At 40.5% G+C, this 26,028-nt stretch overlaps 1 protein-coding gene across 5 annotated transcripts in view; it reads right to left on the bottom strand.

The window, feature by feature from the left end:
• Positions 1–16,433, bottom strand: part of ATG5 (autophagy related 5) — a 120,352-nt gene extending 103,919 nt beyond the window's left edge. For 4 of the 5 annotated variants that reach the window (XR_012579344.1, XR_012579343.1, XM_074536547.1 and 1 more), the window contains exons 1-4: positions 16,298–16,433; positions 15,434–15,588; positions 9,935–10,062; positions 3,385–3,463 (exon numbers count right to left, since the gene is read on the bottom strand). Coding sequence is in view for 3 of the 5 variants with exons in the window: in XM_074536547.1 (XP_074392648.1) it covers positions 3,385–3,463; positions 9,935–10,062; positions 15,434–15,541 (315 nt within the window). In the remaining 2 variants the exon portion in view is untranslated. Of the gene's footprint in view, positions 1–3,384; positions 3,464–9,934; positions 10,063–15,433; positions 15,589–16,297 lie in introns of those variants that run through there. The other variant, XM_074536548.1, reaches the window with a different exon arrangement.
• Positions 16,434–26,028: the final 9,595 nt, after the last annotated feature.

Raw genomic sequence — 26,028 nt, 5'->3', positions numbered from 1 at the left:
CTCAGTGCTGTATATGCTTTTCTTTAGTAGGAAAACACTGACACATTTCTATGAAGTACTGTGAGTAGAAGCTGAAAAACCTAAACATGAAAGTGATGACTTAGAAAGAAACACTGCACACCTGCAAGAAGTATAGGAAACAGTTTCACCTACATGAGACTGTCAACAGAAAACATGGCATCCCACCTGATTTATCCATCAGGGTACAAAACAAGAAGTTTTATATTTAAATGTAGGTCATGTGTGCTTGTATTTTTTTAAAAAAAAATTCTACTTGCCTTCTTTCTACCTGAAGAAATACTGATCAATCATAAATAACTTCATTCAGATCCCTGAAGAAAGGGACAATTGTAAACTGGTTGCCACTCCTGGCTATACAACTAGGGAGATTTGCAAAAAGTATTAACAGATGACATAAGTAGCTTTAATTCAAGTACTCTCATTGGTGGTGTCTTACTCCCTCCATGTCCTGCATCTTTGAAAGAACAGTTACTGAGGGTTGGCTCTGATTTTCTTAGAAAGCTCAAGGAGTTCTGGTTTTTGTTTTCACATACCAGTAGACCCTTGCAGTATGAACTGGTCACCAAGAAATAGGTACTGTCTGTACAGACAAGAGCACTAAATGACCTCTCACAAAAAAACTGTACCAAAAACATCACTGGCAATTTCAACAGTTGGGTTTCATAACTCCATTCCACCCATATTTATCTCTCAGTTCTAGTTCACAAAACATCTGTTTATCCTGTGACAGTCTACTTGCATTAGACTACATTTACAGAAAAGAGGGCATTAAAAACCATAAGGAATGTATCCAGTGGCAGGGGGTACATCTACATATTTGTGTTTAGTTACCATCAGTGGTCTTTCTTTAAGTAGACTGATTTCAAAAAATCCTCATTTATACTTCCGGCTTCCACAATATCTCCTTGCAGTTCCACAATTTATCCATATGCTACATGGAAAAGTACTTCATTTCCATTGCCCCTGACCCAATCTTCACCTAAAAACCCACAAAGATGATGTCTGTCACACCAGGACAGCTGCTGCCTCTCCTCCTGTACATCAGGTCATGGGTGGAGGGGCAGGCACCAGCAGACAATGGCTTCAGCAGAACCTCAGCATTTCCCCTGGCACACACAATTCCCTCTCCTCCAACAGTGCTGCCATCTTATCTACTGCCCAAAATTTGGAGAGTGATTACCACACTGAGAACTGAGTAGTGTTAAACAGGCCTCAGAGTAAGGTGAGATGATTTTAACAGGAAGGGGTAGAATTTCCCTCCTTCCTCTAAAGCCACACCTGGATAACAAAAGCAACTTGAGCTACAGCCTCTCATGATTCTCAGACCTCAGTATGCAGTTCAGCCTCATCCTTCTGCAACTTTTTAATGCAACTGTTTTTCAACTTTACAAGATACAATGCACGTAATTTTATTGCATACCAGAAGTACAAATTAACAAACTGATTCTTCAATGCAAAAACTCACTGTGTTTATGATTTGGTCTGCATACATAACACAGGAGGACAATTACAAACACTTATCAACTTGAAAACTTCTGCTGAACAGAAATAGGCCTTTACCATGTTTTTAACTTCAAACAAGGAAACCTGATAGGGAAAGTCTGACTTTTAAAAACAAGTTGAAAAACACTTTTTACAGATGTTTGAGATATCTGTTGTTGACTGCATGCATTGGTAGAAGAAAGGAGACAGCCACAACAACAAAAGTTAAACCCCATAAAAGCTAACACTGTTTAATTAAGCCAAATAAGAATTATGACTCTTTGAAGAATAACTACACAGAAATGAAAAGAATACTCTAGTCAAAAATCCCACACCTAAACTATTCAGCTGTAAGGAACTGTAACACATGAAAACCTCTTCAATATTTTGACATACTTTGATATCTTTCAGTTATGTTTTGACTTAAGGATTCAGAGGGATTTTTTATTTAAATAAACTTTCAGATTACATCAAAATAGGAAGAGAGATTATGCAGGTGCTAACTCCACAGTATTATATTACTAAATTACATCAACCTTTAAAATAATACTACCATAACAGTTAATTATTTCTGCTGATCTTTAACGTACACCTTTCAGAAAAACTAAAAGTAGCTGATCTTTTGGCAAGCAGCAACATGGACATTAAAGCCAAATTTATGCTGCTGATTAAAAAGCACTGTGGTGCTGCAACTTCTCAAGATGCCTCTACTTTGTGATGGCAACATCCCCACATTGCCACTGTTAATATCCCAGAGCTCTCAGAACATAACAATTAAACCATGGTTTATGAAACTAGATGCCCTACATTTTCATTAGGACATTCTGGAAGTTTCCTCATCCCAGCTCTCTGACATTTATCAGACAAGTGTAGCAATTACAGTGGTTTCAAAAACATCCCCAACTTCAGATCTATTAAGTCAGTCATTTTAGAAGTTTCAACATGTAGAAATACATATCATAAGAATGTATGCTTTCAGTGTACACTTCCAAAAAGAATCATATTACTGTTGGAAAAAGTTTTTCTAACACACCTTTGAGAATTGTTTCAATGAAAACATTCAACAGAAGTGCTTCCCCAATACATTTTTCATTTCATTCAATCCCTCAAGCACTAAAGTCAAGCCCATTAATGTAGTGTTGTCTTTCAGATCAGTTTTCCTATTGCACTGTTTCTTTTACAATGGAGAAATTAACATTTCAAAGTTAAATATCATGATTTCTAGTTGTGTTTTTGACTTCAAAACATCCTTGGAATTATTGTCTCAATGCATTTCAGAGTATGCAAGAATCCTGCACCAAAGCTAACCTTGTTCAAGTTCCATTCTGAGCAAAGATCAGTAGTGCTGTTAAGCCATACCTAATGGGTTTACAATGCATAATCAAAATAATGTCTCTCCTGTGACTAAGCAGTCACAAGACCAAACTCATTTCACTCAGTTCTCCAAAAGGGACCAACATCAAGTACAACAGTATTCCCTGACTTCAAAGATTTCTACAGCATCTCATATCCATGCTCATATATGCCTAAAAGGACGAGCACTTCTCAATCTTCCCAATCTTCAGTGAACTCAAACCAATTAAATTTAAAACATTATAGAAAGTTCTTCTATTATAAGCCTCATAACTTAAAAACAATTTTGTATTTTGAGATTATAATAGAATAATTTTCTACAGAAAGTGCAGTAAAAGCACACACAGTCTCACGGAAAATAGCTGCAGATTTACAGAAACCATTAAATGCTTCCTGAACAATGGATAGTCTCCCTTTCAAATCACATCATTCACATGTTTTATTAAATAGTTATGAAACTTTTTCCCAGCTTCCAAATGTCATGAAATCTCATGTTCACTCATTCTTAAGAAATCTCTATCAATTTACCTTGAAATGCACTGTGATGCTCCAAGGAAGGGCTGTATTTGATGCATGGAGATCAAAGAGTAAACCAATTGGGTAATGCCTAAAAATGACAAGATACTAATTTAATACAGAAGCCGTGCATTTAATTCAATGTATCACCAGTATCAACATACCTGCATTTACACACACACACACACACACACACACAAAATAGCTGTTTGACTCCCACTCTATAACTTAGGAAAGTTATATAGGCAAATTTAGATGACTGACAGGCAGAATTAAGTCTGGAATATACGTGTTCAATATCTAAACCAGTGGTTTCCAAGCTGTGCCCGCAAAACACTGCTACTTTTGCAACAGCCTTAAGTGGCCTACAGCTGCTTTGTGGAACCTTCCAAAACAGAACTTTTGGTTAAAAAGCCTCAGACCAGGAAAAGCACACAGGCTTTCAGATGCTTGAGTGTCTTGGGTTCATACCACACTGATGCTTAACATTCTTTCCTTCTTCCATATGTCTGATATAGCAATGCAGAGAATAAGGAGAAGAGTGAAAAAAATACATATCTGTAAAAGGCCTGAAAGATGATAGATCAAGATCAACTCTGTATCTTTGCTATCAAATGAAGAAAAATGAAAAGGAAGGAAAAAAATTAATTGGAGTTTTGTATTTCAGTGGCATTCTAGATTAAAGGAGTTACACAAAAAAGGTTGCTTCTGACAAATATTCCCTTCTGTCTCACAGCTTTCTCTCCTTTAAATTCATTAGAATATACAGCTCCCAGCAGTATATGGAACATGTATCACACATACAAAATCTCCACAGGCACTACAAAAAAGCTCTTTTTTCAGTTTTCTCACACACAGATATTGGCAAGATTTTTGATAAAATAGGTTTTTTTTACATTCAGTGTACCAAGACCCATTCTCTTATCTTTCAAAAATCATAACCCAAACAGCCTTACTTGCTTTTCATCCTACAAAGAGAGAAACATACACTGAACTGTAAAGTCAGTAGTTTCACTGAACTAATGGAACTGATCTCAGGTCGCAGACCCAAGCACGTACACAAGTTTTGGAAGTCCTGAGAGAACTAACCAAGAGCGTTGCTTTAACAGCACCTGTGCCAAGCCACTTTCCAGATCGGTGAAACTCACACAACAGCGCTTTAGCACCCTCTACGGGTGAGCCACTCATAAACTAAGACAAATTCACTACAACAGCAAAATAAAATATAAAATACTGCTACAATTCCTGAGCTTACCTGAGAATAAAAAGGATGCATATCCAGATTTATCCAGATTCACTGCTAATGCTCAAGTTTTTACCATGAAGATTTTTGTCTACTAACTGCCAATCATGTCCTAAACACTAAACAAGGATTCAGCAAGAGTTCCTTGAAAGAGTGGTTTTCCAGGTGAGTTAAGTAACAAAAATCAGATTTGATAATTAGATGAACACAAATTTTCAGCACGAACAGTGACTTCCAGTTACTTTCAACTTATACAAGAAAACAGATAACTAAGAAAAAGAAAACTACAACAAAAAACCCATACAAAAGCTCCTGTATCAGGTCTTGTCCTACATCTGTATTTTCTAATCATTTAAGATTACACAGTAAAGTTCACGTAATCAAATTTCTTCAGTAAAAGTAAAGCACAGAGTAAAATTTCAGTAAAATCTCAGTAAAATCTCTGTGCTTTGCAGAGTAAATAAATGCCTGATTAAATGATGTTTTGACCTTTTGTCTTCTGCTAATCTATGAACAGGAAGGGTCAAGTACCCATCCAGTTGGTACTGGAGAGCCACCTTTACAATTACCAGGGCTAGAACACAACCTGTTCAAAAGGGACAAAAACTCCACTGAAAGCCATGTGCAAGTGCTCATGGAACAGGATGGAAACAAGCTGCAGGTGTCATCCCCCAGCATCTGCTGAAGAAATTACTCCAGCACAGAGTGGCTGACAGTAATTTCTCACTCAGGGAGGGCTCCTGAGAAAGGCTACAGCTCTCCAGGTTTCAAGCTGCCAGGAGAGCCTGGGACCTCTCCTGAGGGTTGGAGCAAGCAGAGGAAATGTCCTTGCCTAGAGAAAATGCACATCAGTGAGGAGCTATGTCACCCAGCTAAGGAGCTGCAGGAAGTCAGGGGGCTGCACAGCATCAGGGAAGACAGATATTAATGGCATCTTCACCAAGATCTCACAGAGATGAGAATCTGGAGAGAGGAAGTGTCAGCAGTCATTAAAGTGGTCAGTGGGGATTCACAGGGAGTCTGGGAGTACCAGACTTGTGTGAACTCTGGTGTTGAGGAATCCATGCAGTGCCAGTAGCTCAGAGTGCAGCTGCAGAGGGAGCTGCAGGTTGAGCTCCACGTGATGGGAGCCCCAGGCAAGAGGCCAAAGCTGGTGCTGACCCTTTGCACAGGAAAGAGCACAGGGACCTGTGGCCCTGCCAGGTGACAGGACACTCAGGGACAGGGCAGGAGGCAATGGCACAGAGGAAAAACCCCACACTATCACACACACACTGTGAGGGTACAAAAGCCCAGGGGTTCCTTGGTTTGGGGTCCCAGCTCAGGGATACCAGCCCAAGCTGTTTTTCTGTTGTTACACCACGATTTAGCTCTTTTAAGGATCCAGATGCCTGAGACTGTGCTATGAGAAACCAAGGGTCGAGCAGGAAAGGAAACCTTGTCTGGCTGTGTGGGTGTGCAGGGAGCCAAGCGAGGCCCCCATCGCTCCCTGGAGCCACCTCTGCAAAGGGGCCTGTCCCAGCTCAGGGGGTCCAAGAGTGTGACTGACTGCCAGAGCAGCTCCCAGATGGACAGATGGAAAAGTCTCCTTAACCTCTGGCCAAGAGAGGGCAACCACTGGCAGTGCTTCAGTGTCAGACAAGAGGCTGGAAGTTCTGAGGAAGCATCAGAGCTGTCTGAACAGCACATCCATCCACAGCCAGAGGAAGCAGACACAGCACTATGAGACTCCATCCTACAGGAGAGAGAGCCCCATCTTGAGCCAACTTCACTTGTTAACCAGCAGAGGTTTGCTGCTTGGTGAAAAGTTGCAGATTGGCAAAGTGGTCCTCTGCTTGGATTATTAGTCCTTGCTGTTTACCCACATGGGCACAAATTTTAAGTGCTGCAACAGAACCCCTGAGAGTATCAAAAGTGACTCAACAAGTTCTAGGGGCAAGGAGGCATCTCCACAATTTTGCCATTAAAGGAGACAAGTTCAGAGAGATGTCTGCAGGTCAGGAGCTGGTTTTGCAGCTGGTGCAACAACAAGGACTTGGCTTTTACAGACATAGGATACTCTCTGGGGATAATGGACTGCTAGGGAGAGATGGAATCCACCTAAGTCAGACAAAAGTATCTTTGCCTTAAGGTTGCCCAGCCTGGTGAGAGCTTTAGACCACAAACAACAGAAGTGTAAATAACAACCCACAGATAAATAAAAATTAATGGTCATGGGTGGATAGCAAGTGGTGAAAGGTGATAGTTGCAAGGGAGATGTCAAAGTGATAAAAGAAGGGAGGACAGAGCCCACCACAAGTATCTACAGAAGTGCACATAGCTTGGGAAACAAGCAGGAAAAACTAGAGTTGCACATGCTGTGACATTACTGGGAGAGTGTTGGGCTACCTGAGGTACAGTGAGACAGCTTGCACAACTGGAATACTGCTGTGGAAGGACAGACATAAGCTGCTTAGTAAAGGCAGGCAGGGCAGATGAGGACAGAGGGTTGTCTTCCATGTCAGGGAGCAGCTTAGATGTATGGAACTGAATAGGACAGACAACAGGTTGGTTGAGTTCTTGTGGGTCAGGAACAGAGGAGGCACTAGTAAGGGCAACAGATCATGCAATCTAGGTGAGAAAATCGATAGTCTTCTTTAAACAATTTAGTAAGTGTCTACATCACCGATCCTGGCTCCTGTTAATCTCTCACATCTTCTGGAAAAACAACAAATCTTGACAAGTAGTCAAGATTTCTTGACACAGACGCTGGATAAACCAGACATAACCCAAAGCGAAACCTGTTAATTATCTGTTAAGACAAAAGAGTTGTGGTAACCAGTGGCAGCTTGAGCTGCAGTGACCATGAAATGGCAGAGTTAAAAGTCCTGGAGAAAGGACAGTAAGCCAAATACAGACTTATGACTTAACTTCTCATTTCCTCCTGGCGCCCCCACACAGTTCAGGTTCAGCCCTATCAGATGCATTACTGGACAACACCTTCAGTCCTTCACCTGCAGCCAGAGCACTGAACCTAAGCTGTACTTAGAGAAATGCAGGTGCAGAAGGAGCATTCCTCCTGTTGCAAGAAGTCAAACTTCCAGCTCTTCCAAATTCTAGGAGACTGTTTTCTAATCCAGTAATCACAGTCTCTGACTGCACCTCCTTCACTGTGGTTGTAGGTTTAATCTCCTGTAGCTGCAGGAGGGTCTAAGGTTTCATCCATTTCCTTCTGTGGTCTCTAATGCTGCACAGTCTGATAATCTCTTCCTGAAATGCCTTACCTTGGTGGCAGAGACCCTCCCCCAGTGCACACCTCCTGCAGGTAAAGAATCCATCTTCCCCTGTCCCAACACCCTCAGCAGGACGAAGAACCCAGGCCCATGTAACTCCAACCCTGGAGGGCTTCATTCTCCTGTAAGAACTTGACCCAAGCACTGCAGAGCCTGAAGCAGAAATTATGTTTCAGACTTCCTCCAAAATCTCACTGGAAAATGGAAGAGCTGCATCTGAACAGATAGACTCCATCCCAACTAGGTATAAAACTGCAGACTGCAAGCAATAAGACCTCACAGTGCAAAGTAAATAATTAGAATAAACAATACTATTAACAAGTTTTATTTGATTCTGAATGCACAAGTCATAGCTTAAAAGACTAAACATTAATGCCTCCTATTCTTTCTCTACCAATTACTAGTTCAATCTAATTCTCAGTTCTGGTGTTTGGTAATCCCATAAAGAGCTGAAGCTTCTTCTGGAGAAGGCCCATTCTCCTAAAATACTGGTTTACAAATGGCACTTTCCTTAGAAAAGCAGTTCCACTGAAATCAGTGGAGCTGTCCCTGGCAGAATAAGCTTCGTTTTTCTTCAAGATGAGAGCCTTAATTAGCAGATCATCCTTACACTATTTAGTTTCTTAGAATTACCAGCTACATCTTCAGTCTATACCTATATTGTACAGTTTTGGTTTTTTTTATTCTACTTCAAATATCATGGTATTTCAAAACTTAGAGAAAATATGGATCTATTTGTGGCTGAAGTACAAAACCTTTCTTTCCCTTCTTGTTACAGCTTCAGTGAAAACAAGTTTTCTTCCAATATTTACCTGGGATTATGAACACACTGGGATAAATGTGGTACCTTGCTGTTTATTTAGGTAGTATCCATGACTCAACATTACTGTGGCACATAAGACACCATTTCTTGTTAAATCTCACATAATTTATTTAGATGTCTAAAGATGGTTTTGCCAATCAGTTAAAATAAAAGCTTAAAGAGATTGTTTTTATGGGTTTCTCTTTACATATTGTCAAGGTTTACATTAGGTTGGTCTCAAAGAAACAAAAGACTATAAAAGATCTACTGCCTCACCAAATCTACAGGCACTCCATGATGTGATGCTAATCACAGGACAATCCAGGTCCAGTAAAATTTAAAAAATCACTAGTTTGATTTCCCATGATGAAACAAGAAATAAAAAGAGATAAAAATCTCTTAATAATTCAAAATATTAAATACCTTCTAGATGGCTGATGTTGTCTATATAAAACTAGGAAACACTGCAGCTCTCAAAATATTTTCTTTAAAACTCCTTAACAGCAAAAGAAGTAGAAAACCTGATGAAAAGTATTTATGAAAATTAATTATATACAATATATATATTATATATAATTAATTATATACTATATCAGTCCAAGTCTCTAACCTCTCACCAAAAAACCCAACGAACTAAAAACCCAAAAAAAAAATCGTTTTCATAGACTATAGGACAAAATAAAAACGGAATCAACAGCAATCAGTTCAGTAAACTTGAACTAATTGAATTCAACAAACGCTTGAAGATCAATATTAGATGTTTACAGTGCAAGCACGTATCACACCAGTGAACAGTGAAGGCTACTCCTGTTTTATTACCATGATGCATATAAGCTGTTTGCATTCAGACTCCAAAATTATTACTTCCTATCTGTGTTACTAGACATCTTTAGAAAGGTGAAATATATTAAAGGAAGATTTATTTGGTAATGCTACTGCAAGCAATGGTAAAGCCTAACCCACAAGCATTCTGAATTATGGTAACAACGAGAACAAAACCAGTTAAGTGCAGCACAACACCTCTGTCTTATGCATACAATAAAAATTCAAGCAGAATAATAAAAAATACGTTCAACATTAAACCTTTTGTTTTTCCCCAAAAACATGCATTTCTTACCCTCCTCCTCTATTGTTATCTTTGAAGCCCAAGGGAGTGATTACTTTAGGAAAACTACTGACACTGTGCTAAACCTGGGAACTCTCTACATGATAAAGTGCATAAAGTACAAAGTTCAATAAACTCACCATTTCAGTGGTGTACCTTCGTATTCAAACCATATTTCACTAACTTCCTCCTGTCTCATAACTTTCTGAAAGTGCTTCTTCACTTTGTCTGTTACCAGTGTCAAGTAGCTTATCCTTGGCAAAAGCAACTGAAAAAAAATTATAGAAGGTTTAAGTGTAAATAAAATACACTAAACCAGTAAAAATCTGTAAAAAGTATGCATTTTCATAACCAAAATTCAGTTAGCATTCTTTTCTTCCCCTTTTTAAGGTGAAACAGTTTACTTTTTAATGGTCAATGGAAGGCTATAAAATGATGTACACAGAAGATGCAGAATAGTAGTATCCAATATGTTAACACCAAAAAAAGTAAAAAATTAAGTTCTTGATTCTTTCAGTGGGGTGGGGGGAGAACAGTGGACTTCAATTTCTGATTTTCTGTATTTAAATAATGAAGTTTTAAACCTTTTTATATGAACACATAAGAAGAGATTATAACTTCTAATTGAAAAGAATGACAATGTGTATAAGCTATTATTCAAAATGAAAATTCCTACACAAGGAAAAATAAAATACAGCCAATGAAAACTAGATATTAAGGGCTTGGTTTCCAAGTGTTTTGTACTTCCAATAGCTGTCAATTTCCATTTTCTTTGCACTGGGTTTGCCATTTCAACCTATTAGTCAAGACTGCTATTCTTCCACTATTTAACCTTCACCCAGGAACTAAAATCAGAAAGAAAACTGTAAATATTTTATTAGCTGAATCAAGCTTCATCATATACTATCATCATTATATTACATCATATACTAGACACTTCTTGTCTCAAGTGTATACTATCCAAATCAGAATGTTGTGCTATTTTTATTTGCAACATCTTCCCTATCATCTCTTTTTTTAAAGCCTTATGCCCAGGAGTGGTTAAGCACTCAGTACCAATCAGTGAATTGACTGATGACTGTGTGGCACATGGACTAAAGATAAATCAATCCTTAAGCAATAACCAACAGTGCTTTTCAGTATTCAGTAACCTTCCTATAAAATATTAATTCACTTTACACCAAACATTTTAAATTAATAGTATCCATCCTGTAAAGTTCTGCTTCATAATTATCAGTAAAATACATGGGCCTAAGGCATAGATATAGTTTGCATGTTTAGAGAAACATTTCTTTTCCAGTGTTCCTCATAACCAGTGCTGTTTCCTAAAGTATTTTCTTTATAGTATATGAATAATGCCAGGCCTAAGTGAATGCCTGTAGTACAGACATCTTAAATCATGTAAGGATATATTCTGCTTGACAAAAAACTTGATCTCTGCTGTAACATTCTTCCAGAATTTCTCCAATAACTAGACCGCACTTTGATATATAAATCAGATAATATTTTGGCCATGACAATACAATTTGTAAATACCCAATTCATAAAGAAGTACAGAGAGTACATCAAGTATCTGGAAGAAGAGATTCATCTTTTTGATAATGCTGCATTAGGTTACATCTGTGACACGGGTAAATTTCACAATTTTATAAAATTACATAGGGCCAAGTCTCACCCCTGTCACAGTCATCATGCCAGATAACACTCCATTTCTCATGTACCATATGGTTCTCTTTTTCCAACTGCTGCTTTTATTATCATCATCACATTATTTCTACCATGTTTCATAGGAGCAATGCAATCAAAACACAGCCTTCATTTTTAAAAGGCAAACAAACTCAGTAAATTCAATGAAGTTATGTACACGTTCAAGTAAGAATTGTTTGGTACTTTAATGACAGAAGCTTATCCTTATTTACCCAGTTCCACATATCTTCACTGATTGTTCTTGAGACAATACAGTCCAGGCTATACCAATCAAACCCACATATTTTTGGTATTAATTTCATGTTATTTCTGCATGATATGTACAGTTAAATTAATGCTGGTGTACTCTGATGAGACTTACTAGGACTCTTACAAAAGCCAATTTTTAGCACGCTGCATGTAGCACAGCCATGCTGGAACTGATAAATATATTAAAGCATTATTTATTGCAACAGTGTTTCACATAACCCTTTAGATTGCATAATTTCCTCCATAAAATACTCTGCTTCAGTTTATATTGTGAAAGAACAACCCAGTTTCTACTTCAACAAAATTAGAGAACACAGACAATAACCAAACAGCTTTCAACTGAATTTAATAGAACATGGCCAGCACTCCCAAAAGTCTTCAACAAAAACTGTACAACTGTACAAAACCCAACAGTTAATCAGATTAACAGGAATTACCTGTTTTACAGAGATGCTGAGCATTTGTAGAGCCTACTGAACTCTTTGTTTGGTGGCCCCCCATTCTTTTACCTTGATATAGTTATCCCCTTCCCTTGATATAGTTACGCCCCTATAGGATAAATGAAAGGATCCAAATCTACCACTTTTCTAGCTTTAATTTATCTAGCTTTTATTAATCTTAGAGATTTACCAGTACACTACATCTGTTGAGTGAGATCTTTAAGAGCAGTTTAAACACATTTTCACCTTCTTACCCCTTTTAAAATCCATTCCCCACCCACTGAAAGATACCAGATCATGGGTTCCCGTCATTAAATTAAGAAAAGTAAATCTCCAAATTCATCACTAAGCAGAATAAATCCCAACAGCCATTCCTAAATGTTATGCCCAAAAACTACACAAATCTCAACACCTTCCTTTTGAATAGTATGTATTGCTACAGTATTTAATCACACTAACCACGAATGTTTTCTTATTAACCAGGGGTTAAATGAATAACAAAGAACTCCCAATGCCTAAGTAAATGCCTGCAATACAACTTTGTGGAAAGAGTGTCTCTCCAGGTATATCCACAGGTTTTGTTGCACAACATGCAGTATTTTTACATACAAAGCACTAAAATAGAAAAATTATAGATTTAACAAGAACTGGACTGGTCTGACCACTAAAATGTCAAGGGAGATGAAACAAAACATCCTATCTTGAAATGGCTTCATGTTGCTCTCTCCTAGAGATATCATAACAAAATAATACTTTTGACACCAAGCAAGCTAAAGAGTGGTCCTGTTAAAGACTAGTCCCTGAGGCAAAGCATCATTCTAAAATTGTATCCTGCTGTAATTTTGTTCTTTATACACCTGACAAGTCTCAGCCAATGAGTGTCTGCTTCCTGTATACTTCTTTCATCCTTTTCTTTCTAACTGTTGCTTGCAGCAACAGGCAAACATCATATAATTTTAAAATGAAATGCATAACAATTTTAGGATGAGAGAAAAATCAGATAAATCAGCAACCAAAGTAGATCAAGCAAATTGTTCCTAAATGTGCAGCCACTCAAAACATAACCATCTGTCTGAAACACTCCAAAGAAAATTGATGTACCCATTCCAGCATAACTGCAGAAACCTACCCTACATGACTACATTAAGACACAGGACAATGTTTTACTGGAGCTGCCCAGTCTTTATGTCACCACTCTTTCCAAAAGACAGACAAGTTAATTTTAAATTACTTGTCCTAGCCCTGTGCAGTGCCAGAAGGTGATACACACAACTCAAACTGCTGTGCTGCACTAGCCCATCTGACAGACAGGGCTCTCCTGTCACACCACTCACAAAAACCAAAATCCGTCCCACAGACTCAGAGTCGTTTTTCTAACTCCTCACCCCCCAAGTCTATGTCATCCTTCATCTTCATAAAGCAAATTCCTCAGAGCGGAATCCTTTATCCTCTCTCAGCTTAATGATGCCAGTATTCCCTTCCCATGCAGTCCTTCCGTTTATGAAAGGCAGTCTGGAATAAAGAAGTTGTATCAATACTAACAAGTAAGAGGAGCCATGTAAAGCTGAAGAGCTGATGTCAAGGGCTGGAAATGTTAACTACATGTGCTTTTCTGAAGTTTGCTCCCATACACCAAATGTCCATTAGCAACTGAAGTCCATCTCCTCCTTCAGCTTCACATGAAAATGATTTAACCCATGGGCCGACTGCTCTGTGATGCCAACCTGGGCACAGAAGTGGGAAGGATGAAGACTTATTTCAAACACACTCCCAATCTGAACAAAAACATTAATGCAAACACACTCTGAAACTATCAGAACTACACCATGACTTAAAACCCTGATTGCTATTCTGCCTGATACTATTACAAATTCTAGGTCCCTCATAAGACACAAAGCCCTATTATCAGCTCCTACATGAACTGAAAATTTAAGAAGCTAAAATTTTAGAACTGTCATCCTGAGTAACCATATTTTGCAGAAAGAAAAAATTAAGCATTGAGAATTTTGTGCACACTTTAAATGGAGTAAATAAAAGAAATCCTATGACCTTAAAACCATTTTCTTGACTTAGAAAGCTGGCCACACCACAAGGATAACATGGTTTCATGCTTTCCAAGCCAATGTTAAACAGATCAGGGCTCTAAGGCTCTAAACTTACATCTATAACTTTCAAGTAGCTCTTACACAAAGTGTGCAAACATATTTTAACTCATATGTATAATTTAAAGGCTCAGACTTTTAGATTAGATGTATTTGGCAATAGGTCAATAAAAATGAAGTGCAGTGCCTATCTTTCAGCAGTGATGAAACTAAAATATACAAAGATGAGCACTATTACTGCTGAACAAAAAGCACCAATAGTTTTATTAAGTTTCAAAACAGCATACGCAAATGAGAAACTGATGACCCAAAGATGTTATTGAACACAGAAAAAAGAGATCCATCCAGTGTGGAATGGGATATGATAAGGCTTAAGAATTTCAGAATCCCATAAAAATTAAAAGTTCAATATTTCCCTCCCATATACTCGTTACATTTCAAATTTGCATTTCACGAAATCAGCTAACATTCTTTCTCAATTACATGTCTATTAGGTGCTGAAAGAATGAAAACTGATGAGAACACTATAAATAAATACATCATTATAGAAGACACTTCCATGTTATAACTCAAATACATCCATCATCCCTTTTTTATCATCAGCCAGCAATCCTGTTCAGGCAGTGCTCTCTTTAGCCATTACAGTTGCTTTTCTTATTTCTTTAAAGTCCAGCAGTCTGGACTTTAAAGAAAAAAAAAATGAGCAGAGGTCATCCACAGAGCCAGTGTTTGTTAGCAGTTTGTGTTACACAGGCGACCAGCCTTAAATATTGAGATTTCATGACTCTGACTAAATTATTTCTTCATTAATAGAAGTTCTCTCTCTTCAACTGCTCATTATCCAAGAACATACAAACTCACATCCAGCCTCCTCCTTTACTTAGTCACTCACTGACTTCTTAAGAATTTTTTCAAAGATCTTAATGACCTGTGATAAGTTTCTCTCACTAGTGACACAACTTGCTGTGAAGAAAGATGAAGTCACACAGCATGGCTATATGTTTACTTTCAGAAGCTTCTAGGAATAAGAAGAAAAGAAGCGGGTTTTTTTCACAATATGCAGTAGTACACATGAAGAGAATGAAGGAAACAAACATAACCATGGCCTTGGACTATTTGTGACTACCTTTGTCATACTCACATAGTAGGGGTCAGCTTCCCTTTCAGTTATCTCATCCTGATACAGAGTAAAGCAGGTCGGTATTCGCCCAAACCACACATCTCGAAGTACATCTTTGTCATCTGTCATTCTTCCAATGGACAGTGAAGCACATGTAGATCAATTTGTTTCTTCAGCTACAAATGTAACCCATTCCCCCCAAAGAGAAAACAAGTCAAGACGACTGCAAATAAAACGTATCTTGCTAAAGGTTCTCCCATAACTACGTTCCTGCAGGCTGACCAACGCTGTCACCGGGGCATTAAATGCATTGCTTGGCACAAAGAACGGGATGAATTAAGTTCCCAGCTACAAACGCATGGTGGACAAGGAGTGAAACATAAATGAGCATTTCCTGGGGCTGCATCACGCCCCAGCCGCAGAGCCAAAGGTCCCTTCCCGGTACCCCGAGAGGCCGCGGTGCGGGGGCAGAGCCCGGGGCCGCACTCGGACACCGAAACGAGCCGGGCTCTCCGCCGGGGGTGGCACCGGCCCGGGGGTCACCGAGGCCGCAGGACGGGCCCCAGCATCGCCGAGCACCGCGCTGAGACCTGGCGCCCTCCGGAGCCCGGAGAGGCCCTGCGGGGTCTGTCTGTCTGTCTGTCTGTCTGTCTATCTGTCTGCCGGTCCGTCTGTCGACCTCCCTCCCTCTCTCCCTCCCTGCCGGCAGCCGGCCGAGGTGAATCAGCGGCGCTCCCGCCCCACGGGGCCGGACCAGGCAGCGCCGCGGCGGCCGCGCCAGGCGCGCTGTCCCGGGCAGCGGCCGGGCCTGGGGCGGCCCCAGGCGGGCGGGCAGCCCCACCGTGCGGGCCGTGCCGTGCTGTGCGGGCCGTGCCGTGCCGTTACCTCTGTCGCGACCGGCGACACCGCCCGCCCGCGCGCGGGGCAGGAACTGAGCGGCGGCCGCGCCCCCGCCGCCGCCGCCACGCCCCCGCGCACGCGCCGCCCGCCACGGGGCTTCCGCCCGGCCCGCGCGCCCGCCCCCGCCGGCGCCGGAAGCAGGAAACGGCGGGGCGGGGTCGGGGGCGGGGCCGGGACCTGGGGGAGGGCTGGAGCCGGGAGCCGGTCCCCGAGCCGCTCCCGGAGCCGGGAGTCGGTCCCGGAGCCGCTCCCGGAGCCGGTTCCCAGCGCCGGTTCCCAGCCGCTCCCGGAACCGGTCTCGCAGCCGTTCCGAGAGCGCTGTTGGTGCGGCAGCGCTGGCGGTGGAGAGCCGCAGGGCCGCAGCCGTACCGGACCCGGCCATGGGCCCCCTTCTGAGGCATCGGCGGGGCCGCTCAGCCGCTGGACCGCGCGTTGGGGGATTTTGAGCGCTTAATCTTCCTGTTTTACGCGATTGTTCTTCTTATACTTCCCCAAGGAAGTAATCATAGCACCAAGGCTCTCAGAGTTCAAGGAGCGCTTGGACAATGCTTGCAGGCACATGGTGTGACTTCATGGGGTCTCTGTGCAGGACCAGGAGTTGGGACTCGATGAGTCCCTTCAAAACCAGAAAATTCAGTGACTTTTTCTGTGCTAGATCTTACCCACTGTGATAGATGGAGCAAGTCCAGAGAAGGCCACAAAGTTGCTAAGAGGACTGGAGGCCCTCCCCTGCAATGAGAGGCTGAGAAAGGTGGGGCTGGAGAAGGTTCTGTGGAGACCTCATGGCAACCTTGCAGAATCTGAAGTGCCGACAGGGTAACCAGAAAGGCACTCTGCGTCAGGAACTGTGGTGACAGGACAAAGAGGAATGGGGACAAACTGAAAGATGGGATGACGCTGTTGAGTCAGGAATGGAATGAATGACTCTAGTCATCAGAAGGTGAAATAGAATCTGTTTTTTGGGAAGAAGTTGTGACTTTTATAGTTTGATTTGATAAGCTGATACTTGATTGATCTTAAAGTGAAAATTTCTCATACTATTGGTGAACTATGAATAGCACACTTTGGAGTATTATATCTATAAACAATGGTTACAGAAAGAAAGATAATAATTGTTTAAATTATTTTTTTCTAAGTTTCTGACAGATTTTACACAGCTTCCCAGGATTTTCTTGGGAGAACTATGCTTTGTGTTTGGAGGCTATGTGATTCTACAATGGGAAATTTATTTAAGATATTGGGAAGAAATCCCTTACTGTGAGGATAGTGAGGCACTAGAGTAGGTTGCTCAGGGAGGCTGTGGGTGTCCCAGCCTGGCAGTGTTCAATGCCAGGTTGGATAAGGCTTTGATCAACCTTGTCCAGTAAGAGGTGTCCTTGCCCATGGCAGGGCAGATTTGGACTAGATCATATTTAAAATCCCTTCCAACCCTTCATATTCTACACTTCAGTGATTTTATATCATGGTCACATGAGGAGTACCTGTTGCCACCAGTGGCACCTCTTGCCTACCAAAGCATCCTTCTGGATTGGTTTTTATCAGCTCGGTAGATGCAAGTCCACAGTGAGTTCCACCTGTGCACTTCAAAGAACATCTCTCACAATTCTGTCGCTCTGCAAATCCCCATCTCCAAATCCTACAACTGCAGGAGTGCAGGGGAAGATCAACACTGGTGGCGGGGAACGTCATAACTCCCAAGGAAGACGTGTATCCTGTTGTGCTACACACTAGCACTAGGGTTGTTCTGCGTTGTGAAAAACGCCAATCACTTGTTTTTAAAATTTTTAAAAGTTTAATAGTAATAAAATGGTTATAAAAATAGTAATACAATTAGAGTAATAATTTGGATAATTTGAATTAGGACAATACAAGACAACAAATACAAAGAGTTACAGACGTCTGGGTACCTTTTTCTGGGCAGCACGAGTCCAAAAAAGGACACCCGTTAACAAAGGATTAACCCTTAAAAACAACAGCCTGTTGCATATTCATACACCTCATACATGATGCATAAATTCTATTCAAATACAGGATTCTGTCTGGTCATCGTCAACTTCTTCCTCCAAATCCTAACAGCACCTTCGAGCTGGGAAGAAGTTTGTTTCTTCTGATAAGAGGGCAATAAATTTTTTTTCTCTGAAAGATTTAGGTGTCCTGTGGCTGCTATCTGCGAGTCCTTTCTTTTAAAAAAGTATCTTACATAGCATTGTTTCTATTTTAACAATTTTTATAACCTAAAACTATATTCAACACACTACTTAAGAGAATTACTTTCCAACACAACACATATAATATTCATTTTAATATTTGCGAAAAGCCAATCATAAAATACATGCATTTTTCACACGTGGCAAAGTGTTCAACAGCAGCGAGCAAACATCTCAGAGAGGGTGTTTGATGAGAGCTGATACAGGGCGGTTTTAGAGGAGGCACGGGCGGCAGTTTCAGTAGTGCCACGTTCTGGCCGTGCTGCCTTGTGGCCACCAGGTGTCATGCAGTGGCCACGGCTGCTCAGGGAGTCTTCAGGAATTCGGGAACTAGCTGCAGTTATCACAGACTGTCGGTGGGGTTTACCCAAAGACTGGCATTTTATAAAGTTTGTGTGTTGCTGAGCCAACAGTATGATTTGCAGAACTCTAGTATTTTTTTCAGTCATCTGAAGGATTAGAAAAGTCTGAAAGGCTCATTTTAATTTTTTCCCAGTTTAAATGAGATCATCATGATGACCTCTTTTTGGTAAAACATAATATTCCAAACATGAGGCCTAATAAAAAATTATCTGTTTTGGTACTGCTCTATAAGCAAAAAGTTAAGCTATGGCACTTCTGTGATTTGGGACATACACAAGGAAACTTTCCTTGCCTTTTCTCTCAATTTTTCTGTGACACATGGATTTAAAAAGGAGGTAAACTGCTGTAAACCTGGAGAAAACTTAGTATTTGGTATGGCCTCCCCTAAGGACAGGGAAAGAAGGCACAGAGCACCTGTGATATTGCAAGGGATCTATGCTCTTAAGGGACCAGTTCCTTCACACTCCTGAATATGGGCAGCTGCACTCACCATGCATGTGTTGGGCATGATGGTGGAAGGGGAGAGGTTCCTCCAGAAGTATTCTCTGTGCACTCACAACAGTTTTAACTAGTGTGGATGGGGTGGAAATTACTGTCCTGCAAACCTGGAATGGCAGGAGGCATGCACAGAACTGATCCCGCAATTACAGAGACATCCAACCCACAAGCACTGCACATTTACTAAAGGCTTCTCTGTGTGTTTCTGCAACGAATCCCCTTAATGCTGAAACCAGTCACAGAAGGATGTACTGGCCAGTGGAGCTGCTGTGAGATGCCAGCTGGAAAAACAAACAAACACAAACAAACAGAAAACCCTGAGAGAACGGACAAAAAAAGAACAAGATTTTTACAAAGATTTTTCCTCATTACATGATTTGCAAGCTTTCAGAAAGCTTTGCACATAGGGATATCCCTACAGGAAATCAAGGAGAACCACGGGGTTAGTCTTTGCCCTTTCCCCCTATGAACTCCTCAGAGGTCTCCTATAGAAAAGGGTGAGTTTGGTAGGATGTGTAGGCTGAAGGGTTTGATTGATCATCGTAGCAGCACCATGAAAGGTAATGCCAGGTCATTTATTTTCTCACAGTCATGAAGGAGCCTGCAAGCTGTTATCAGTGATCCTGTTAGGATGTGACTCCTTGATGCTGCCTGTGCTCACCTCCTGAGGTCTGTCCTAACCCCCACTACTGCAGTTCTTGAAGCACAATGTTGGCCTGCTAGACTGTGCAATCAGCATTCTGTTGATTAGTTACAGTGACTACCAAGCAGATTAAACATTTACTTTTGCATGTTTCTCTTGTGTATAATACAAGGAACATAGGCACCTGACTCAGGCATATGGATTCCACTTCATTGGCTGGAAACTGAACTCCATCAAGCACCCAAGTCTTTTGCTGGATCTAGATACAAGAATAGATCTCAGTCAAGTTGTAAAGTGAGAAAACTTGCTACTTAAATTATCTTCCCACTTAAACATTGTGCTGGTGTAATTACCAGTCACAGATACAGCAAGGTACGTTGTCCATGTGAGGTTTTGAAGACAATAATTCTGTAGGTGAATGAGGCTCTGCTACTGAGACAAAGTTGGTTGTAGATAAACACAAGATATAATGTGACTACTGAACAAATAAACTAAGCCTGAAGTGAATGCTAGCTTTGCTAGTTATTATGACTATTATGACTTTTAGTTATTATGACTATAAATAAAGAATCCAAATCTAACATTAAAAATAACTGCTAGGATGTAATGTCAAAATAAGCACAATAAAAAGAGAATTACCTCTTTGACATACTGTTTTCCACATTGCTATCTAATTTGCACTGTCACTTGGCACAATGGACTGGTCTAAATTGGAAGGGGAAGAGCTCAACAAACATATTTCCAATTGCAAAGATTCTCAAGCAGTATTCCCTCATTTTAAACGTCATCCTCAGACAACACACAGTGAGTCATTGCCTAATGGCAGCTGAATCAAAATACCTGTTATTGAGTGCACATGGAATGTGAAGATGCTTGTAACGAACAAGATTATAATTAAAGATGCATTAGTTCTAATAAAAATAAGATAAAAGGAACAGATGGTTTACATATTTGTGGGCAGTTATGTTTTTGTGTAATGGTAGTGCAGATGAAGATTTGTAAGCACAATCAGTGTATAATTTACATTGGAAGGGATCTCTGGAGTTCTTCCCTGACATCCAGGCCAGCACCCCTCCTCAAAGTGGGAGTAACTACAAAGTTAGAACATTTTGGTAAAGGCAAGTCATGCCAACATTTGATTGCTGTAAAGTGACCTGAAATAAAACATGAAATACTATTTCCCTCTTCATTTTGCTGGAAGTGGGATTACTGATATTCATTGCTTCGATGACATGGAATGAATTTCATGGGGCTGTTATAGAATTGATATTTTATGTCACCTAACATAACACAAAGTAAGAATAGTTTGTAGGTATATAATGTATATACTTAGGCAAGTTATACATAAATCGATGTATGACAAATACCCTTGTCAGGTGGAGAAAATATTCCCTTTATTCAGTTCTGGCTCCACTTCTGTAAAATCCAGACTCCATTAAATCATTGACAAAACACACAGATATGTCAAACTTTACCTGTTCCAGTGTTGTTTTATTAGCAAATGATCAGCAATCACTATTGCTGTTTTCCCTTCAGTTCCCTAACTGTTTTCTGTAGAAAGCAAAACATACCTTAATTTTCTAGCTGTTGTCTTTTGAATGTGTAAACAAAACCAGATTGTGAGAATCATTAATGTACGCCTTTTAATATGCAACAGTGACTTAGAGTCAAATGAAACTCATAAAGCTGCTATTTATATCTAGCTAAATAGTTCATGGTTGCCTACTCCCAGTGAAGAGTTAATTTGATTAATTACTTGAGAAGCTGATTCATTCATCTGACAACTTCCCGGAAATATTACAAGATGGCACTTAATGTTTTCCAGATACAATTTTAATTTAATTTATAAGTTTGTGAAAGCAAAAAAAAAAAGAAGTAAAAATCACTCTTATCTAGGTGTAATTCTCCTTTCATGCTCTCCTCACTTACTAATATTTGTCTTCTATAACAGCAAATGTATTTTAAAATATTCTAGACTGGTTTTAAACTCTTTCTCGTCTAAATAACTGAGGTATGCTGACAACTGTCCTAGCTTTCCCTCACAGTTGTTAACTCTTTTTTACTTTGCTGATTTCATAGAATCACAGAATTATTTGCACTGGAAAGGGACCTTGAAGATAATTTAGCTCCAACCCCCATTTACTATTTTAGTTCAAAATTAAAATTCCTAAATCATATTGCAGACTATCAAAAAATCTTTTACTGCTAAACCAAGTGACTGGACATTAGGAAATCCTAGTTCTAGGTCTGCCACTTATTACTTACCTTGAACAAAATTTCTTAGTTTTGCTACTTCATTGTACATTCATGAAGACATCTTGGTCTTAGTGAGGAGGAAGGGAAATACCACCTCTTAAAATTTCACACTATGTACATGTGGAGATTTCTTATGAATATAGATCAGACCTTTCTTTTTCAATATATTGAAAATGCCAACAGCCCATAGTTCACTCAGCCCATTGTTCACATTTTTACCCTTCTGCATGTTAACCAAGTAATACCTATTCTGTCAAGTATTGTCTCTTATCATAGAGGGGAATTCAAAAGGTGGTAGGATGATGATTCCTGACACATCTGTTTTTTTCTGTTGGGAATACTAATTAACAAAAAGTTAATGGCTTTGTCAGTACTATCTCAGTAAGGGACATGTTTGGCTCCATCTATGTTTGCTACATAAATTTAGTCATTTGTGACCAAGGATCAGTACTAACTTAGTGCTGAATCACAGCACAGCCAGAACGTAACACAAAAGTAGAAGGAAGATAGTACAATAATCCTGTGCTATTTGGAAAATGGAACAGCCTTTAGGTTGTTTACTTTTAGGCAAGAAGAGGTTTCACCAATAACCTACCTTGTTAATACCATTGAAATGTCAACTGCTGAGACATGGGCAGTCCAGCCCTCAGCACAAGACACTAAGCACCCATGTGTCACCCAGCACTTGGGAACTCCCAGAAATTAAACCAGAATTAACAGCTGCTTGTTGTCAAGTAATCTTTTATACCTTGGTAAGAACACTTCTTGCTGTACAGCTCTATATCAAAATCATTTGAATAAGGACTTGATTCCTTTTCTGTATTACACTGCGTAGTTGCAAGCATCTGAGTTAGACTCATTACAACCTGGTCTATTGGCTATATTATGAAACCTGACTTACTCTTGCAATAAAGTACCAAATATCATACAGGTTCATGGATAAACACAGTGCCAAGTGTGACAGAGACAACAGCCAGATATTCCCTACCCATCCAAGTCATCAAGACTTCAGAAAAGTAATTTTCTATTCTCAGTAAACATATATGTCTTATTACATTTGATGTAGGCCAGTTTTTTCCTTAGATTTCTGAAAAGAAATAGTACTGATTTGTAATAAAACACTGTATTTCTCTATTGCAGACAAAGGGTTTTTTTTTAAATATGACCAGATGATCTTCAGTAGTTTTACCCAGTGAAGGAATTTTTCTCAGTGATTCCAAATTCACTTCGATAACTTTGTAGTACTGAAGTGTCAATAACTCCAGTTTCAAAGCTCTGATATATCTTTGTTTATCCACTGATAAATCTCGTCTCCTTTGGAGATTTAAATTTACAAAGACCTTTCTGTAGATTTAAAATCAATATTGAATGAAAGTTTTTCTGGTTTTCCTCTTGGTTGTATTTGAACATTTCTTATATGAGTTAGCAATTAAATTAATGATTTCTCAGGGAAAAAGTAAGAATAAGATGCATGTAAAATAAGAGCATGGGTGTTCAAGTTGATGGTGAAAAAAAGTAAAAATCCTAAAGTCTATCTTACTCCATGAGAAGTATAATTACCATTGGCCTCATCGGTGCTGAGAGCTGAGTTGGAAATCACTTCCCTTGAGCTGCTGGCTACGTGTCTAACATAGCCCAGTGTATGCCTGATTTCCTTGCTTACAAAGGAATTTGAATTTGCCTCTCTTGAACTCCATGATTCTTGCATCCTCTTGTTTGCTGAGATTGCTGTGAACAACAGCTCAGCCCTCCAGCATATCAATCACTCCACCCTGCCTAGTTTGTATCACCCAAAACCCAAACAAGTGTGTCTTCCAGCTCCTTGTCCAGTTCAATGATAAACATGTTTCGTGGCTTTGTGATGGGTTGACTGTGGCTGGATGCCAGGTTCCTACCAAAGCCACTCTGTCACTCCCCTCCTCAGCTGGACAGGGAGAGAATGTAAAGAAAAGCTCATGGGTCAACATAAGGACAGGGAGAGATCACTCACTAGGTACCATGAACTGCTCCTGCCTGGGTTCCTTCCATGGGTGCAGCCCTTCAGGAAGAGGTTGCTCCAGCATGGGTCTGCTACAGGGTAACAAGTCCTGCCAGCATTCCTGCTCCAGCATGGACTCCTCTCCATAGGACCACAGGCCTTGTCAGGAGCCTGCTCCAGCATGGACTCCTCTCCATGGGACCACAGGTCCTGTCAGAAACCTGCTCCAGCATGGACTCCTCTCCATAGGACCACAGGCCTTGTCAGGAGCCTGCTCCAGCATGGACTCCTCTCCATAGGACCACAGGCCTTGTCAGGAGCCTGCTCCAATGTAGGCTTAACCTACAAGGCCACAATCTCCTTTGGGCGTCCTCCTGGCATAGGCTCCTCCAGGGGCTGCAGGTGGGGATATCTGCTCCACCATGAACCTTCATAGGCTGCAGGGGGACATTGTGTCTCACCATGGTCGGCACCATGGGCTGTGGGGGACTCTCTGCTTAGGCACCTGGAGCACCTCCTCCCTCTCCTTCTGCACTCACCTTGGTGTCTGCAGAGCTCTCACATATTCTCTCTGATGCTGTTTCTGCAGTGTTTTTTCCCCTTCTTAAATCTGTTATCACCATTGCTGATAGGCTTGATCTTGGCCAGCAGTGGGTCCATCTTGGAGCTGGCTGGTGTTGGTCCATAGGACATAGGGGAAGTTTACAGCACCTTCCCATAGAAGAACACTGTAGCCCCTCTGCTTCCAAAACCTTGTCACAAAAACCCAATAAACATTTAATTATTAACCGCTGCTCTCTGATCCTGGCAGTCCAGCCAGTTTTTCACCAGCCTTGCAGTCTACTCATCCAGTCCACATCTCCTCAGTTTAGCTGCCAGTGCACTACAAAAGACAGTGTTGAAAGTCTTGCTTCAGATAAGGTACAACATCTGTTACTCTCTTTTCATCCACAGAGCCTGCCATTTCATCATAGAAGGCAATCAGGTTGGTCAAGGATGATTTAACTTTGATAAATCTCTGCTGGCTGATTCCAGTCATCATTCTGTCCTTCATGTGTCTAAAATGTGGAGGACTTGTTCCTTCATTTTCCCAGAAGCTGACCATGCTGTAGACCTTCCTTCTTGATTTAAAAAAAAAAATATTGATGTAATACTTGTCTTTTACCAGCAACTAGGGAGTTCCCCCAGTTGCCACAGCCTTTCAAAGATGACAAAGGGGAGTCTCACAAACACATCAGCTGTCTCAACCTCTATGGATGCATCTTGCTTATGTCCAGAAATACTTAAATTATTCCTAATTTAATCTTCTTGTAGGATAGCTAGTGCCTCAATCCCCATAATTTTTCTACTAGGCTCAGAGACCTGACCTTGGCAGTAAAAACAAGGCAAACAAGTACTTCAGTACTTTTCTAATAAGTACTCCAGTCTTTTCTATGCAATTTGTCACTACATCCCTTGCATCTTGCCTGTACTATGTAGCAGCAAGTTTACATTTTTATTCACCTTTCTTTCAGGGCTGCTTATCTGTGGAAGACCTTGTCTTCTGTGTTCCTTGGTGGTTTTGACCCCAGCTGTGTGGCTTTCCTAATTTGACTCTTGAATGCCTGAGTGCTGCTGCTAGATTCCTGGTTACCCCCTTTCTCTGTCTAAGCTCAACTAGAACTTTCCTCTTCAGCCAATCTGGCTTTCCACTGTATCTGCCCATCTTCTTGTGCAATCACAATGGACCATTCTAGTGCTTCAAGGAGATTGATTTGAGGACCAACTTTTT

Source organism: Zonotrichia albicollis, chromosome 3 (assembly GCF_047830755.1).
Source record: "Zonotrichia albicollis isolate bZonAlb1 chromosome 3, bZonAlb1.hap1, whole genome shotgun sequence".
NCBI lineage: Eukaryota > Metazoa > Chordata > Aves > Passeriformes > Passerellidae > Zonotrichia > Zonotrichia albicollis.
Note: the sequence above shows the minus strand (reverse complement) of the source record. Positions and strands in the feature narration are given on the sequence as shown.